General features: G+C 40.5%; 1 protein-coding gene across 2 annotated transcripts; it reads right to left on the reverse strand.

Annotated features, from left to right (window-relative positions):
* Positions 1 to 3,156: 3,156 nt before the first annotated feature.
* Positions 3,157 to 19,328, reverse strand: LOC107553504 (influenza virus NS1A-binding protein homolog A). Of its 2 annotated transcripts, XM_016235751.1 has the most exons (15): positions 19,247 to 19,328; positions 12,481 to 12,746; positions 11,559 to 11,683; positions 10,984 to 11,153; positions 10,798 to 10,873; positions 10,544 to 10,717; positions 10,336 to 10,461; positions 8,228 to 8,335; positions 5,732 to 5,858; positions 5,420 to 5,647; positions 5,214 to 5,335; positions 5,007 to 5,133; positions 4,692 to 4,823; positions 4,358 to 4,531; positions 3,168 to 4,282 (listed from the first exon to the last, which is right to left on the reverse strand). In XM_016235751.1, the coding sequence occupies exons 3-15, from the start codon at positions 11,667 to 11,669 to the stop codon at positions 4,026 to 4,028; spliced, it is 1,932 nt and encodes a 643-aa protein (XP_016091237.1). In that variant the 5' UTR covers positions 11,670 to 11,683; positions 12,481 to 12,746; positions 19,247 to 19,328; the 3' UTR covers positions 3,168 to 4,025. The 2 variants fall into 2 exon arrangements, with proteins under 2 accessions (XP_016091238.1, XP_016091237.1); XM_016235752.1 differs by lacking the exons at positions 12,481 to 12,746; positions 19,247 to 19,328 and adding an exon at positions 11,922 to 12,201 and having other exon boundaries at positions 3,157 to 4,282.
* Between the last annotated feature and the right edge of the window lie 323 nt (positions 19,329 to 19,651).

The following is a 19,651-nucleotide window of genomic DNA, read 5'->3' on the forward strand; positions in this document are numbered from 1 at the left end:
CCATACTCTTTCTGCAGCTCTGAGCTTAGAACGATGCTCACAGAGAACATCAGATATCCAAGGGGCAGAAGAGGTGATACGAACTGGCTTGGAAGACAAGGGGCAGACAGTGTCTAAACAAGACTTAAGAGTGGAGCAGAAAGTATCAGTAGCACTGTTAACATCAAGAGATGATAACTGTTCAGGGGAAGGAAGCGAAGATGAAACCATAGCAGATAGCCGGGAGGGTCAGCGTGAGCGAATGTTACGTCGAAAAGTGACATGTGGAGGGGTATGTGTTATGTCAGGAACCATGTTGAGGTTAAGAGTGAGGAGGAAGTGATCCGAGGTGTGCAGTGGAGTAACCAGTACATGATCAGTGGAGCAGTTTCGTGTGTAAATAAGGTCCAGTTGGTTGCCTGATTTGTGAGTAGCCGTAGTTAACACTCGCTTGAGATCAAAAGAGGTAAACAGAGTGTGGAAGTCTGAGAAATTATTGGAGAGTGCTGCAGGTGTAGCATTGTCCTCTGGTTTGATCCACGTCTCTGTCAGGGCCATGAGGTTTAGTCTTGAATGACTTGTAATAGAAGTAATAAAATCTGCTTTGTTCACAGCAGACTGGCAATTCCAGAGACCAATAGAAAAAGTAGTGTATTAGTAGGCATAGGAAAAGTGCACAGGTTGTTAGAATTGCGCTGCCTACAGTGTGTAATGCATGGTTTGTGAGTGGTTTTGCCACACCACAAACTGTCAAACACATCTTACCAGCAAACATACACTCGTTTTCATCCTTCTCTCCACACAAGGGCTGCTGCGACTGCTGCAGTGGTATACTAAGCTTTTTATATTCGTCTAACAAAACTCAAATTGAATTCAGCTGGACACACTTTCCTGTTTATCACAACAAATGGCCAAGCAAAGCACAATGTGTTTTGCGTTTAAAAGTGGAATGAAAACACTCTGCAAGATCTAGAGACATGTTTTTAATAGTCAAAATTATTATTGTAACTTTAGTGCAGCGTTTTTAAAACACAGCCTGCGTCATGCGCGAGAAGCAGCAAATGTAAGGAGGGCAACGGTCAAACTTTAAAGGTCCAGCTAGCGCATGTTTATATATATATATATATATATATATAAAGAAAACAGCAATGGAAAAGCAGCTGTGGAATGCAAAAACACACATAGTTCTTTTGGTATATATTTAACATATGCTATGAGTTCCTCGTCTTTATCAATCCTCCTTATCTCAGTAGAAATGACAGGAAAGTACCAGAAAGTCATTGCAGCAACTTCATGAGCATGGCCTAAGTCCAATGGATATTCAGTGCCAGAAAAGACCTATAATCTCTCCCGAAGACCTTGTGCTTGTGTGGCTTTTGGCCTACTTCCTGCCAGCACGACTGTCCCGATTTGTCTGGGATTAAGACAGGTTAGTTTTTGTGAATAGACTGAGGATGAAGGATTGTTGGATAAGAATCCAAGAATCAACCTGCATAATAAATGGACTGATAATAAACTAAACTATGGACCATAAAATACAGTAATCCAACATCATGGCTAATGGCACAGAATGAAAGAAATGTCAATTAACAATTTATTTTGCCTTATTTCCTTTTATCTGATCCTAAACTCACTGATCAACTACACAGTGGTGTTGTATATCCACCAGAATAATATGACATTTAATATAATCACACCAGAATTCAAATCTAGAGATAAAATGTGCAAAACAATACGCAATTTTATAATTTCTAGAGACACAAACAGCAATACTTTTACAGGTTGAAATGGTTTATTAGTAAGGAAATATCAGTTCATAACAAATAAAGTACAGGATTTTCTCCCCGGATCAAGTTTATTGAGAAAAACAAAACCATGGAGCCAAAAATATTTTTTGTTGCTTCCAAACGCTAAACACGGGAAATATTAAAAATGTTGGTATTGAGAAGGAAATGAGCATCACCTCACTTGCTTGAAAATCAGTCAAACAAAAGAAATAGTAACAAAAGATCTACTGAGCAGAAGCACTGAAGCGTGGTCGATTATACGCATGTGAGGGTTACTAAACTGGCACTGATTAAAGTTTATATCCTCATGGGTGTTGTGTGTCGACTAGCTCATCCATCTATTTATTGGTTACTTAGCAGTGTATCAAAAATATAAAAAAGGCCATCTTTAAAGATTGGTACAGTAATCCTACGTCATGGCTAATGATACAAAAAGGAAAGTCATGTGTTTGAATGTTTTGTAAAATAAGGCTTTGTATAAGCATGGAGCTTTAAATGAAGTGAGCTAACAAAAAACCTATAAAACAAACATTCAATCTGAATCACTTCCTTAATGGGTTCAACCAATCAATCCTGTCTTCAAATTGCCAAAAAAGAAAGGAGAATTTCAAAACTACTCAAAAGGGTACACTCAGTGTGCAATAAATGTTGGCATTCTTCTTAAAATGGAAAAAAAAGAAACAATATATACAACAACAAAAATAAAGTATGCAATATGCAAAGGCTTAATGTTGCTTTCGGCAACCCCAAACAGACCACCCCCACCCACCTCCTCCCAAACACTGTAAAAAAAAAAAATTAAAAAAAAGAGTCTGCCTCAGACCCCCCCCGCCCCCGCCTCACAAACCCACCCATCCACCCTCCCGCATACATACAGGACATCACAAAGCACGATTACGTCACTAAGCCTGTTAGTTTGAGTGAGATAACCCCGCCCCCCACCCCCGTTGGGTCCCTGACCCAGGATTGTTGGATAAGAATCCAAGAATCAACCTGCATAATAAATGGACTGATAATAAACTAAACTATGGACCATAAAATACAGTAATCCAACATCATGGCTAATGGCACAGAATGAAAGAAATGTCAATTAACAATTTATTTTGCCTTATTTCCTTTTATCTGATCCTAAACTCACTGATCAACTACACAGTGGTGTTGTATATCCACCAGAATAATATGACATTTAATATAATCACACCAGAATTCAAATCTAGAGATAAAATGTGCAAAACAATACGCAATTTTATAATTTCTAGAGACACAAACAGCAATACTTTTACAGGTTGAAATGGTTTATTAGTAAGGAAATATCAGTTCATAACAAATAAAGTACAGGATTTTCTCCCCGGATCAAGTTTATTGAGAAAAACAAAACCATGGAGCCAAAAATATTTTTTGTTGCTTCCAAACGCTAAACACGGGAAATATTAAAAATGTTGGTATTGAGAAGGAAATGAGCATCACCTCACTTGCTTGAAAATCAGTCAAACAAAAGAAATAGTAACAAAAGATCTACTGAGCAGAAGCACTGAAGCGTGGTCGATTATACGCATGTGAGGGTTACTAAACTGGCACTGATTAAAGTTTATATCCTCATGGGTGTTGTGTGTCGACTAGCTCATCCATCTATTTATTGGTTACTTAGCAGTGTATCAAAAATATAAAAAAGGCCATCTTTAAAGATTGGTACAGTAATCCTACGTCATGGCTAATGATACAAAAAGGAAAGTCATGTGTTTGAATGTTTTGTAAAATAAGGCTTTGTATAAGCATGGAGCTTTAAATGAAGTGAGCTAACAAAAAACCTATAAAACAAACATTCAATCTGAATCACTTCCTTAATGGGTTCAACCAATCAATCCTGTCTTCAAATTGCCAAAAAAGAAAGGAGAATTTCAAAACTACTCAAAAAGGTACACTCAGTGTGCAATAAATGTTGGCATTCTTCTTAAAATGGAAAAAAAGAAACAATATATACAACAACAAAAATAAAGTATGCAATATGCAAAGGCTTAATGTTGCTTTCGGCAACCCCAAACAGACCACCCCCACCCACCTCCTCCCAAACACTGTAAAAAAAAAAAATTAAAAAAAAGAGTCTGCCTCAGACCCCCCCCGCCCCCGCCTCACAAACCCACCCATCCACCCTCCCGCATACATACAGGACATCACAAAGCACGATTACGTCACTAAGCCTGTTAGTTTGAGTGAGATAACCCCGCCCCCCACCCCCGTTGGTTCCCTGACCCCTGGCTCTTAGGAATTGGTGAAGGCATCTGCACAGGGGCTCCACTCATCTGTTTTAGGGTTGTAGGCCTCAACCGAGTTGAGGAAGTCGTTTCCATCAAAGCCACCAACGGCATAGATGATGTAACCGAGCACGGCCGCACCAGCATTGCTGCGTGGCGAGTTCATGCTCCCCAGCATCCTCCATTCGTTGCGGGCGGGGTCGTACATTTCAACGCAACGCAGGGCATGAGAGCCATCGAAGCCACCCACCACGAACAGTTTACCTGAGAGAGACGAACATCGGTTACCTCCTTCTACAAGCTGTATGTTGGTTTTCCGAGCGTTTGTCCTTTGCTTACCTTCATAGACGGCCACTCCAGCTCCTCTACGGGCAATGTTCATTGGGGCAATAAGGGTCCAAGTGTTGTTTTCTGGATTGTAGCATTCCACACGGTTAAGACAGTTCCAAGACTCTGCTCCTCCGATCACGTACATGAAGCCATCCAACTCGCACACAGCAGCCTGATGCCTCCCTGTAGATGCACAAAAATATTGTTGAGAACAGTATCTGCAGATCCATCTGGCTTTTAATCAATGTAATCCCCGCTGTACGCTTAAGCTGTGATCTTTTAAGTGCCCAAACCCCCTGTGGAAGCAATTATAGGGATATTTTTTGACGTCAACATGACTTACTGATGTTTAAAGGGGCACAGCTGTTCCAAGCCTTGCTCACAGGATCAAAAACGTCACAGTTCTTCAGACCTTTCTGTCCGCATGGATCTGATCCCCCAACAACATACAACTTGTTGTTCAGAGAGCAGACACCTGAGGAAAGTCAAACAAGCAGTGATAAATCTGAAGCTACTGTATTCTCTTTGTTGGATGGACAAATTCAAAATCTATCTAAAGGAATGCACAAATTCTGACTGAGACTGATATTTATTTATATACGTTATGGCCAATAACCAATGAAACAGGAATTGTAAATTCTACAAGTGAAGTTTTCACCTGCATTGCAACGATTGGTCCTGAGCTCTGGCACTCGAGTCCACTCGTCAGCACTAGGGTTGTACGTCTCCCCACAACTTAGTTCATCTGAATGGCCATTGGACCCACCCATCACGTAAAGCTGACCCTGTTTGGATTTAATCCATAGTTTTTTACCGTGCTTTTGAAGGCTGTACTTTTTACACACCCATTTCACCATGTACACACCATGAGCACAGCCATCTGAAATCGAGCACGTGGAGTCCTCATTGGAGCAATGAAACTCCAGCTGTCTGTCTTCATGTCATAACATTCCACAGTCCTCAAGCACTCCTCCCGATTGTAGCCACCTGAAGAATGGATCAGACAGAGTTGCTCAATGAAAGTAAGAGAGCCTTTCACAGGTTTCTTTGGACTTTGTGATGACCACTAACCTGCGGCGATGAGTCGGCCATTCAGAGCTGCAATGCCCAGGCCGGAGCGAGCATAGTGCATGGGTGCCAGCAGCTTGTCGGGTTCCTCTTCCAGTGGCTGGCCCTCGAAACTCAGGCTCTTGGTCAGACAAGGTGTGGCCGAGGGCGAGGCCTGGGGACTGCTGCGCCCATGCAGAAAGATCACGCACAGCACGCCGTTCAACACAGCCAGACACAGATATGTATTGTCTGTGGGGAGAGAAAGAGGAAGGTGACTTTAAGGAACTGCAGATAAGTCTTGACAATCTAAAGACATCAAAGGTGCACACGTACTGGTGGTCTTCTCGGAAGCAATGTATTTCCACTCTTGCTTGCAGGAATGTTTGGCGGATCCAGGGGAGAGGCTGCCAGAGGAGCTGGTGCTCAGCTGTCGGAGTACATTCTCACGTGGGGGCTTCTTCTGCAAAGGCACAGCGCAGCTACAGACTCCAAGCCCATGGTCCACATACACACAACCTCACACAGTCCCAGACCCCGTCTAGGTGTAAGCCTGACTTAACAACTTACAAGATGCTTGGCCTGCATCAGGTTAAAGGAATATTCTGGGTTCAATGCAAGTTAGGCTCAATAGACAGCAATTGTGGAATAATGCTGAATACCACAAAAATAATTTTGACTCGTGCTTCTTTTTCTTTTAAAGGGGTCATGAACTGCCTTTTTAAATATTTTGTACTGTTCTCCGAGGTCCCCTTATAATGTTATCAATTTGTACATCAAAAAACATAATTTAGAAGTAATAGGCGATTTTCTGTCCTGCATTTAACCCCCTCATCAGAACGCTCACTTTGAATAGGTGTGGCGGATGAAGTAAATGCCCACTGGTATGATTGGCTTACAGTTGTGTATGTTTGACAGTCTACATCCTTCATAGATGGACGCTGCTATGATTTAGGTCACCAGCTGTCGGAGTACATTCTCACGTGGGGGCTTCTTCTGCAAAGGCACAGCGCAGCTACAGACTCCAAGCCCATGGTCCACATACACACAACCTCACACAGTCCCAGACCCCGTCTAGGTGTAAGCCTGACTTAACTTACAAGATGCTTGGCCTGCATCAGGTTAAAGGAATATTCTGGGTTCAATGCAAGTTAGGCTCAATAGACAGCAATTGTGGAATAATGCTGAATACCACAAAAATAATTTTGACTCGTGCTTCTTTTTCTTTTAAAGGGGTCATGAACTGCCTTTTTAAATATTTTGTACTGTTCTCCGAGGTCCCCTTATAATGTTATCAATTTGTACATCAAAAAACATAATTTAGAAGTAATAGGCGATTTTCTGTCCTGCATTTAACCCCCCTCATCAGAACGCTCACTTTGAATAGGTGTGGCGGATGAAGTAAATGCCCACTGGTATGATTGGCTTACAGTTGTGTATGTTTGACAGTCTACATCCTTCATAGATGGACGCTGCTATGATTTAGGTCAAAAACACATAAATACTCAGTACATATCAAATGATATGTAATAACAGACAAAGCAACAGTGATCACGTAATAAAAACAGTTACTCACACTTGTATCAATATAGCTGGCACAGCATCGTCTTTTAATTTCAATCTTTCTGAAAATCCAGCGTCGAATTGTTCCTTGTTTGTAAACGAATCCACGGTAAAATTAAGGGAACAAAGGACCAAGTTCTTACGGACACATTCTGGAACGTCATTAAAAATAAAGTTCATCCACTCTTTCCTAACATTGGGATCAGAAGGAAAGCAATGCAAAGACTGTTTTTCCACAGCTTGGCACTGCACAGCGCCTTATTCGGAGCGATCTTTATTTTTAGTTTCTGCATAGACCTGCTTTCGCCTCTATTTATTTACACTACATGTGTAAATCGGTGGGCGGGGCTAAACAGCCAGCAATGTAGAAGCAGGCACGTGGAGGCGGTGTTTAGCTACACTATTACGTAATAAGAGTTGTACATTTCACAAGCTGTCGTTTTAGCAGACTGGCTTCAATATAAGCTGTTTTTAGAATAATGGGAACATTTTGAGTTCTGAAACTTACAAGATGTTTTATATAGTACAATGACCTCTTATATGTCAAAAGGGAATTTTGGTTTCTCAGTTCATGATCCCTTTAAAAAGCAAAAATTGAGGTTTTAGTAAGGTAGGTACAATGGAAATTAATGGGCCAATTTTTAAAGGATATGAAGCTTATAACTTTATAAAAGTCTCACATTCATTCTTCTTTTAAAGCGTGTGTATTATATGAGCTTTAAAGTGGCTTAAATCTTTTAATCATTATGTTGTCATAGCACCAGAGTTGGATATAAAATTACACAGAAAAGATTAGCAAGCAGTTTTTTTCAAACTAGAATCAAGTTAACAATGCATATTGTTTACATTTTGTGGCTATACTATTGGAACAGGGAGTATTTTAACATTTATAGATAACAGATTAATTACTTCTATTGTAAGTGTTTTACTGTAATCCAGATTTTTGCAAAGGGACATATGGAAATTAATTTTTGTGATAAACCACAGCACAACACCGATGCTTTCGAATGAGCTTGTACTGAACCTTGGACTATTCTTTTAACCTTATATCTACTTTAATCTAATCCCAAAGTAAAGCCACACTATAAGCAGCATTAAAACCCAATCCACACACTCATCACGCACACATCGTGATCACTCTAGCTCAAAACGCTCAAGACTCAACAGCCCAGCACAACAAAGCAGCTGCTCTATCCTAGCATTAAATCTTGCGTTCGCTACGGGCCTGCTGCGGTCCAGCCTGAGAAGAGCTCAGCGCTGGTTGTGTACCTGCACAAACTGGATGTGGTCATCCTCAGTGCCGAACACCTCAGCCTGCCCGTCAAGCAGGCTCCCATCGAGCAGCTTGTGATCAGCCGAATAGTACAGCGTTTGCACCTGCAAAACACACAGCAACAACAGAACCCATGTGGCTGTCTCCATGTATACAGAGCACCCAACTACGTGGGTCAGGGGAAGAAGGAAAGTTAAGAAGGGAAGGGCCATAACACTCGTTCACTGCAAGATGCTGGTAAAAAAAGCTTCTTAAAGAATAAGAACAGTGTTGTTGTGGATTCAGGAGCATTTGCAAAGATCTTCTGGACTTTTCACTGCACTGAAAACAGCAGAATGTGGATCACAATACTGTTCGCCACAAAGCATCTTGGGAACCTTCATTTGTCAACAAGGTTGCAGAAGGAAATAGACAAACAAGCTCCATCAGTGCATGTTCGGCTGTCATCCATCCTCTCAGCCGAGGGGGTTAGTCAAGTCAGACGTCATCACATAAACTCCAGTACAACACTGGTTAGCTGTTTTCGACTTACACAGCTCAAAAATGAGTGCTTCATTTAGAAAAACAAATCTTGGATTGTCTTCAAGCTTAAAGATTTTTTTCAAAACCAAATATAATACAAAATTCAGTTCAAATAACTGAAAACAAAATAGAACAATGATTGTAGAAACTAAACAAAAAATGTGCATCAACATTACATAATTTCTGTGTATTTGTCTATGGGTACTTGCAGAAATATTAAGGACATAAAATGGTAAAAGCATGGTTGCATCAATGTTTTAAGTGTCTTGCACAATGAGAAAGTATCTGAAGTAAAAATTGTAAGCTGCCCTTGACCAACTGTGTACAGTGTTGATGCCAAGTGAACAGGACCAGTAGGCACTGCTGAAATAAAAGGAGGCCATTTGTCTATAGCTATAGTAGTGTTTTATAGTTTACTGATATTTGATTGTTTTTAAAATGAGGAAAAAAGTCATGTTTTATGTTTCCATGACTGACTGCTGTTGTCACTTCCTGTGCCCATCTCTGCTGGGAATGTGTCCAAAAGCAGATTAAAAGGAACTAGAAACTGAGAGCAATTCAGAACATCCCACTAAAATGCACTCAGTTCCCACTTCCTTTATTTAGGATGAAACTTACTGTAGGTGCCATCATTAAGCCTTTTATGAAGTCGATGGCTCTGTTCCTTTTCTTTCATTCGTACTTAATCAGTATTCAGGTGCATACTGTGTATGTAATGTTAAATGCCTTAGTGGCATAAAGCATCCATATTTGTGTGCCAATCATTTTAATATTTCGTACTGTAAGTGTGTGCATAAACAACTGTGTGACATGCTTTGATTTACTTCGCATGCATATGTGAGTCACAGTAGGTGGACTTAATATGTGAATGTTTTGAAGTGTTCAAAGTGGTGGTACTCAGACATCTGAACTGTCATTTTAAATGAACTGTGTACTGTTGGTGAGTGCATTTGTTTAAGAGGCAGGAGCCTAGCGCTCGTTTCGCCACAGCTCCCTCTCGTTCTTTTGTTATTTTCTTTCATTCACTGACTCATTACCCTGGAGGGCCCCAGTCTTGGCTTCTTCAGTCTTGTGAGAATCCTGCTGATGTTTGCTCTAATAAACCTAAGGAGAGATAAATCAGTGGGGAGGAAGAACTGTTAGTGCTGGTTCCCAGAGCAAGCACACTCACTCAAACACTCACACACCTGCTTAGAGAAGAGAGAGATGTCATTGGGACGGCAACATGTCATGTCACTCTCTGTGAGCAGACAGAGTAGCTGCAGTTACTGCACAGCACTGAGCATTCAGGAGGCTTTTAGTTTGGCTCACCTGGACTACCCACTCGCCTTTGCGGAGGGTGTAACAGCCCCGTTCTGTACCTAAATGCATATTCTTAAAGGCCCGGGGTGATTTGAGTGTGAAGGGGAAGAGGAAACAAAAATATATATATATATATATGGAAGGCAGAGAGAACAAACCCAACCAACCTCTACCATTAAGATGGCTGGTGTGACCTGTTAAATCTGTGAATGGGATGAATTACGAGGGGGAAGAAGGGAGGGAAGGGAGAGAGGAGCTCACAGTGGAGCGCAGTGCTCACCTCCTCCATCAGTCGCTCCAGGGGTTCACCATTTTCCCACAGGCTGCGTTGAACCCAGCCAATCACCTTGGAGTAAAGCTTGCCATTACTAGGCAAGATCAAGTTATCCTCCAGCATCACCTCCAACTATAAACCAGACCAAAAGAGAACATATCTTTAGCACAAGAGCGCAATAAAGCATAGTACATGACCTAAAAGGTCAGCTCACCTTAAGGCGTGGCAGCTTGAGGAAATCCTCTTGCTCAGACACATCCAGAAGATGCTCCTGGATATAGCTGTCGATCTTGCCCAGCAGACGCCCATCTCCCATGCAGCTGGCAAAATTGCGATAGGAGATGGCACTCTGGGAATCCATCTTGGAGAGAAGATAGTCGCCACAGATCTGAGAGCAAGTACAAAAGACTTGGTTAGAGCTTCATCTCAAGTAAAACGGTCACAAAAACATATGCTTGATTAACCTACCCGCTTCACTCTGTCCATTTTGAGCCGTTTGGCTGCAGAGTAAACCTCCTTAACCAGCTCTTTATCTGCCTTCAACCTGCAGAGAGTAACAACAGATGTCAGAAAACATTGGAAAGCCATTAATATGGTAGAAAAAGTGCCGTATAATGGCTCTAACTGGTTGATTGCACGTTGTGTGTCTCTTACTGGGCAGTGTAAGCGTAGTTGAGAAGGATCTCCACAGCCTCAGGGTCCAGATCCTCAAATTTCACATGAGAGACACCATGAGGTTCCAGGTCGCTGTTAAAGATTTCAAACAGATATGGACTGCAACAAGCCAGTACTGCCCGATGAGCCATCAATTCATGGCCACACACCTGCAGAGGTAAAATGACAAAGGTTAAGCCTATTATGACATTGTAACAAAGAAATAGGCGCCATTTCGATTTCATTTACTAACAGGTATTACCTACAATAAATCTGGATTTTCAGATATGGTGCATGGTCATTTAAATGTCATCAAAGTATTTTTTGAATCGAAAGAAAATAATCTTGAGAATTAACCATTAAATCTCTTCAGATAATGTTAAACCTCTCATTCAAGTCTTTGAAATATTCTGAACACAGAGGGTTTGGCTTTGTCTGTTAATGAACGTCACACGGCTAAAGGCCATTCAAAGATCCAGGACCCACATATAATGATACACACTCTTCCCCGAGTCATGTTTCAGCCGTCTCATAATGACACGGAGAATAATAAGGTTAAAAAAAGGGTGTGTTACCTGTAGTCTCACATCACAGAACTGGCCGTTCTTTCTAAGGGCGTTCATCTTGGCCACGGTGGAATCCAGGAAACTTTCGTCCTCAAAAATCAAATATCCGTTGGGAATCATTTTGGAAATTAAGCCTTTGCAAAAGTGAAACAATAACATGCTTAAGTCAATTTTAGGATTTTACCTCAAAATATCTATTCCACACTGCATATCTTACATAAACACATCACCCACGCACATATCTGCACATGAAATACAATGGATCACTCATTTTAGCTGCTGGCTAAAAAGCTGTCAGAGTCTATAATCACTTTAAATCCGTCCTTTTGTGCACACACAACAGTCAGCCTCATGTATAAGTCATACGCTTACCTAATACCGAATGACGTATGTCTGGGAGAGATAGTTTACTTTGGAAAGCCGTAAAAAGGCACGAGTGAAGTAGAACCAGGAATGGGAGTGCCTAGGTCTTCCTTCACTACGAAGTGGATGGAAAAGGCAATGCCAGACAACCAGTGGGCACGGCAGGGGGTCAGAGGTGACTCAAACTCTCAGGCTTAGAGTGACTGCAATCAAGTCCTCGCGTGTCCCGTTGGCTATAGACTCAAACCTTTTCTGTGTTGATTGTGCATTATAACCTGCAAAACAAATAACAAACAAGGGGTTGTGATGACTGATCTCAGAAACACTGATCACATCAATGGCAATTACTAGCACGTCAATAGCCACAACATCTAATACTGATGTGGAATGAACGAACAGAAATGAAAGGTTCACATGTTGCCTCACCCACGCACATATCTGCACATGAAATACAATGGATCACTCATTTTAGCTGCTGGCTAAAAAGCTGTCAGAGTCTATAATCACTTTAAATCCGTCCTTTTGTGCACACATAACAGTCAGCCTCATGTATAAGTCATACGCTTACCTAATACCGAATGACGTACGTCTGGGAGAGATAGTTTACTTTGGAAAGCCGTAAAAAGGCACGAGTGAAGTAGAACCAGGAATGGGAGTGCCTAGGTCTTCCTTCACTACGAAGTGGATGGAAAAGGCAATGCCAGGCAACCAGTGGGCACGGCAGGGGGTCAGAGGTGACTCAAACTCTCAGGCTTAGAGTGACTGCAATCAAGTCCTCGCGTGTCCCGTTGGCTATAGACTCAAACCTTTTCTGTGTTGATTGTGCATTATAACCTGCAAAACAAATAACAAACAAGGGGTTGTGATGACTGATCTCAGAAACACTGATCACATCAATGGCAATTACTAGCACGTCAATAGCCACAACATCTAATACTGATGTGGAATGAACGAACAGAAATGAAAGGTTCACATGTTGCCCAAGGGCAGAAGCGCTGCCGATCACAGACTGACCCAGCTTTACGCTACTGATCGCTTTCATGGAGTTAAACATGTGCCTTATTCGGGATCAGCCTTCACTTCTGCTGCACAGACAACTGAAATTAATCCGGATAGAATTGTTCTCATACAGACTTAATTCTGCTTTTCCGACCCTCCGTTAACCCTTCTCTTGGTCAGACCGTTACTACAACACCCGCACAGATTCTCCCCATCTTCTTCCCCGTTAACCACATGGCTCTACCACACCCACATGCTTCCAGAATGCTCCACAGGTCATTCAAAACCCTTTTAGCTAGCAGAAGGTCACATTTTAGGGGTGGAGGATGGTCACACAACCAAAAAAAGATTTACTTGGGAATTTTGATGGATTTATCACATTTCCACAATGATGTGGCTACAGCTGTGTGGGGATGGAAAAATGCAGAAGCGAAAAACAAATGAGCTCCAGTGTGCGGAATCCTCATGTTTTACATGAAAACCTGCTGGTATTTTTCCACTCACATCCTTTTATCCATTCCAGCCTCAGTCGACGCAAATGCTCCAAGCAGCCTTTGGATAATCTGCTCATCCTCTCTTGCTCTATCCTCCTCAGGGGTTGATTATTGAAAACAGCAATCGGAAAATGCTAGGCTTTAATTGACCTCATCATAGGGATGCTTCCTCTTGAAGATAAGTGGCACTGGAGAAACACTTTCAAGCACTAGGATGAGTAAAAGACCACGGAAGCACTGAATTATGCTTTTTATGTGAGCTCTCTCTAATGCCCTTCCTGTTTTAACTGTCTACACTGGAGTTTATTCCACTTAATCTCACATATAAAGTTAATCCAAACTCTTTACTCCATAAAAAAAACAGTCAAAGAAAATATCTTAGGATGCTTTCACACCTGGCCCGTTGTTTCGGAACATGGCGCGTTTCCCCCCTTAGCTCGGTTTGTTTGGGCATATGTGAAAAAGGCATTTGCACCTGGATCCGCACCAAAACAATTGATCCGAGATCGCCTGAACGAGGTGGTCTCGGCTTGATTGAAAACTAACTCTGGAGCGGTTCAGTTGTGTTGAGAAAGCAATCCGATCCAACAAACCAGGCTATATCACAATGTATGATGGGTAATTAAGTAAGTTCTGTGAAAAGCATTAGCTTTGATGTTTTGCTAATACCTCAAAATGAACCTGTGAATGTCTGTGGGTGAGCACATCTTCGCCATTCAAAATCAAAGCGCACTTTTTCATTTTATAATAATTAATCATTTTCATTCTTATTGCTCTTCTTCTTAGTAGGTGCATTTTAAAAAAAAAATCCCAATGAATCCTGGACACCTGCTCAAAATGATAAATTAATATAACGACAGCTACAAAAAAAATAACAAAAAAATAACAATAAGCCCACAAAGCTGTTGTCATTCCATCCTGACGGATGACAGCCGTGACAGCCAAGTGGAATCCCGGAAAATGAACCGTGGAACTTTGACCAATAAGAGAACAGTTTACTCACGCGTGACTTGTATTAACACATTTGGTCAGTTTAGAAACTTTGCCGCATTGTAATAATTTTAATCCCTGTTTCGGAACAAAGGCTTTTGGGGTCACGCCTCATTTTAAAACCTGAATTATCTGTCTTGACATTAAAAGGTCACCTTATCGCCTCTGGCTTGCTTAGTTGGGGACACTTCATTTCCAGCGATATCGTTGACATGATTGCAAAGATATTATTTAAACTGAGCTGGATGTTGACATCACTGAATTAAAAAAAAAAATCCCAATGAATCCTGGACACCTGCTCAAAATGATAAATTAATATAACGACAGCTACAAAAAAATAACAAAAAAATAACAATAAGCCCACAAAGCTGTTGTCATTCCATCCTGACGGATGACAGCCGTGACAGCCAAGTGGAATCCCGGAAAATGAACCGTGGAACTTTGACCAATAAGAGAACAGTTTACTCACGCGTGACTTGTATTAACACATTTGGTCAGTTTAGAAACTTTGCCGCATTGTAATAATTTTAATCCCTGTTTCGGAACAAAGGCTTTTGGGGTCACGCCTCATTTTAAAACCTGAATTATCTGTCTTGACATTAAAAGGTCACCTTATCGCCTCTGGCTTGCTTAGTTGGGGACACTTCATTTCCAGCGATATCGTTGACATGATTGCAAAGATATTATTTAAACTGAGCTGGATGTTGACATCACTGAATTCAATGATGAACTGTCTTTAACTGAAAAATTAGTGTTTACTATTGTCATTTTGCATTATTGACACACTATTTTCCTAATTAATGCTGTTCAGTTGCTTTGACACAATCTGTATTGTTAAAAGCTCTATATAAATAAAGGTGACTTGACTTGACTTATCTGATATTTTATGAAATGACATTGACACAGTATTTTAGGGCAAAAACAGCATCATGTCACTGACTCTTAAAATGTGAAACTTTCCACTCATTGATAAGTCTGAACTGTCCAGTTTCAAACTAGTGACCTTAATCTGAGAGCCGTTGGTCCACTTGGAGTGGAATCAGGGACTGACACTTTAAACCAAGGCATTTACGGGTCAGACAGCAGATAAAGCCTATGTTGACTTTGCAGCTTCAGACAGACTCACAAATCTGTTCATTGTGTAGCGGCAACCACGGCTAGGGATGCAACGATTATAGATTTTGTTGGTACGATTATTGTCTGAGGAATAATCACGGTTTTTACGATTATGACGAATATTATGCATTTATTCATTTGCCAACATTACTAATGTATAAAATCACATGAACACTCTTTAGATATTAAAGTGTTATTTATTGCTGGCTTTTGAAAATAACATGGTAACCAACAATACAGCACAAACTAATAATAAACAAAAGACAAACAAAAGTCCATCTCTCCCATTGGAATTAAAAAAGGTGACCTCTGCTCTGTAAACATCCATGACAGTATTTCTCTTTTGAAAATAACAAATGGAAATAGATCGCAAAAGTATTTAATGTTTTCAGTGTGTACGTTCTTTACATTTCTTTTGGACCTGGGGTAGAGAATTTGGAAACATGGTGAAAAAAAAAAATTTGTTGGTTTTTACTTATGAATAATATTACAACAGGGATAGTAAATAAAGTTAATGAAGTAGCCTATTATTAATATACGACTAATATTAACTGTATTTGTCCCATAGGGGAAACTGTTACTAATGATGGAAATAAACTGAAATATTGTAACCAACTGTCATCCATATGTATTCATTTTAATAATCTTTATAATAATTCATATGATTTTACATGTGGCCTGAGAAAATCATGTCTATTATTTTGGTTTGTGAGATCGGAGATCGCGCTGCACACATGTACAAACATTCAGGAGGACACAAACTTCTTGAGAATGCTGCCCCGTGACTTTTATTAATAAAATAGATTAAATAGCCTACTGGAGAGATGCACAGACGCAGGTAGGCTAATTCACACAGGCAACTGTCACCTCTCTCTCTCTCTCTCTCAATCACCAATGAGACCAGTAGCTCTACATTCAGTGTGCACACTCACTTTGGCACCCTTTGTTTAGTCACGAGGCGTTAAACGTCGGCGATAATCGCACACGATATTCGTCAGTGTGTGAACAAGCCTTTAGTCTACCCCATGACAACAAGCAGCATTTGCAATTATAATGGTCTCCGTCATAAGACTCCTTTCTTGCAAGTCACGCTTTCTCTCTGGGATCTCCTCCAGCTCTGAGAAAAAGGTGAACTACATTAGTCAGCGTCAGAAACACACAGGCTTGCTAACATTTATATATATATGCCTGATTTTTCTATGCAAAGCTATTCATGGCAAATTTGACCAGGTATCAAGACCTTGGCATTGTTAATGCCATGCTTTACAAATAATAATGATTTTAAATAATGGCCCTGGATGTATAAAATAATAACATACTTCTTTTATGGAGTTATGGACAAATCACCCAATGTACCTTTGAGCTCATGAATGGCTTGCACAACAGTGAATCTGCATAAAATGTGCAGGAAGGGAAGTGGATGTGCAACTAAAGAAATAATATTATGGTCAAATGGTTGTGCAAGATCATGAGAGGCTGTGGAAAAAGCATGCAGAAAATTGATATCATAAAATCATATTCAGATGTGCACTAAAATCTGAGCTGCATTTCCAGGGGTTACATAACACCTGGTAAAATCAGTGATTTATTCTCTCTCGACCTAAACTAAAGCACACTGCTACTCTTTTCATAAACCCTCAGGCAGCAGAAGAGCTTATGTAATTTAAACTCCTAATTACAAAGATGGAAAGGACACACATTATGACTACTCCATCATAATAATTACAGTTCAGTACTTTTTTATAGATTCAGTTTTTTAACTGCTTTGTGAATTAATAGATTACATTCGGAGAGCAAAGGGCAACAAAGCTGCTGTTTTATTTTGGCTTCTTGGTTTTTATCTATGCTGCCCCTCTCTAATGAAATGCTAACCTTTATGAGAAAAGGTTAATAATAGGAGAACACAATTTAAACATTGAGCTAACCGAGCCACCGGCTGAGCTCACACATGAGAACAGGCTGGAAAATGGAATAATCGTTCACCACGTACGGAAAGAATGAGACAGAACACAGATTTTATTCACTGTGGCCGTCACAGAAAATGTCTCCCAGTGATTCACATTAACCACAACATGCAACAGAGGAAAGGCACTTAAATAGCCAAGTAATTCTCTAAAAAGAAATATAAAATAATAGATGTATACAGAAAAACAGCATCTTAACTCTTAAGAATCTATGTATCAAAATACACAAGCTTAGTTTAAGGAGAACAGGATTTGCTGCATTCATTTCCTGCGGTGACAATTAGGTCATCCATAGGCAGATGTGGAGATATGGAACGGAAAAGGATTTGCAAGAAGTGAAACTGCAGCTTCCTGTGATTGCAAATGGGAGTGTGAAATATGACTAGAGATTTTATGTGTAAAACCACAGTAAATTAGATGTACTGTGGGAGAGTGCACACAATGTTAGGTTGTGGAAACGTTTGCAGGTATTTTCATGTATGAAGAGAGGACATATGTAGAGAGAAAACAAGCAAAAAAGAAAACAAAACCATCATTTTTGAGAACTGCTGCTTAGTAAAACTGTATGAAAAATGTTTAAATAATTTAAATTATTAGATATGAGATGAAAGGTGAGACCGTATGGTGCATTCAATCAAATATCGATGCAAACGATCAGATGCAGGGACACATTTCTATGGGTTACGCCCCATTAAATTCACGAAACCTGATAGGCCAGCATGCATGATACGATTGGCTACAAGAAGTGTCCATTAACACGCCTCGTATCCACATTTCCCGCACAATGAAGCTTGCATTATACAGAGCCCAATGCGTTTCTAAGCCCCTCGTCCAAGTCTGCAGTCAAATCCAAAACTGGGTCAGTAGGACCTGGTCGTTATTTTTCCATCTTCCTCACAAAAGATCAACGATGAGGTCAAATGTACGTTCTGCGTCAAAATATACGAGCACTGCTTCTATGAACCACTAGTCGCTCGATTTTAACCTTGACAACTGTCCCGTCCTGGTTTTCATTGATCTGTTATTACATTTATACCTTGGTCGGCATTTACTGTACTATTTAACGGTGAAGTACAGAAGAATTATTTGATTTTAACAATATAAAACTATTTGCCTTGTAAGCAGACAATAATCCGGACAACAGCACAATCAAATTTTACAGGGCAAAGCAGCTAGATTTCAAAGTGTATATGAAGCCCATTTTATTATGAAACGGGAAAAAAAACGACATGACCGTAACGTTAGTCTGGGATAAATGCCTGCCCAGTGAATACTGAATGTGCAATATTTCAGCCCTTAAAATACTATAAATGCCAAATGATGACAATACAATTGCTGTAACTGTAAAACCCTATGTTTATTTTGTATATTTTTTTTATTTCGTTAATTATTCGTTACTAATGGTAAGCAATTATTTATTAATAATCAGTGCTTCGTTAGAGACTTATTTTAAATGTACATTATTTTCATATGTGTGAAAAATGTACAGCGTACAAAATAGATCAATCCAACTAAATTAAACATGTACAACATCACGGTTTGCTGCTCAAGCGAGTGATGAGAGCAACGCATGCGTTTATGAAGAGACATGCAGAGCAGATTACAACGCTCCATATGGCAGTCGCGTGAAAGTGTACGTCTAATACAAAATAGCAACGTACAAGCAAATAATCTTTCAAAATCATAAATAAAAGAAACACGAAGTATTAAAGAATCCTAGGAGGACAGGCGCCGTGAAGCTTCACACAATGCTGATAAGCTTGATTCTTACCTGATCTGTTTGACGGTAGACGATAGTAGACATATTTAAGGTAAATTCAGAGCTGTTAGTTGTGGATTGCAAAAGCAACAGATGTGGCACGTTTCTGCGTCCGCACAACCCTGTCGTTCCGGGTCTCGAGACTGTTAGATCGGTGAGCGAGCTTTGACAGCGACACTGGAGCACGCGCTTAACAAAAGCCACGGGGCTGAATCGCGCGTGACGTAAAGCTAGAGCTCCGCCTGCGGAAAAGTACCGACGGACTGTGAGGCGAGGACGGGCTCTGGAGTCCGGGTTGCAACTAGTCTGGGTTGAGACATAGCTTTTGAAACTTATTTTCACTGCATTTATCTCATTTGCTTTAGGCATTTCGTGCTCGGTCGTTCTTGAATAGTGGTTCTCCAACAGAGGGGCGTG

The sequence above is a fragment of the Sinocyclocheilus grahami genome, unplaced genomic scaffold (genome assembly GCF_001515645.1).
Source record: "Sinocyclocheilus grahami isolate Dianchi unplaced genomic scaffold, SAMN03320097.WGS_v1.1 scaffold473.1, whole genome shotgun sequence".
NCBI lineage: Eukaryota > Metazoa > Chordata > Actinopteri > Cypriniformes > Cyprinidae > Sinocyclocheilus > Sinocyclocheilus grahami.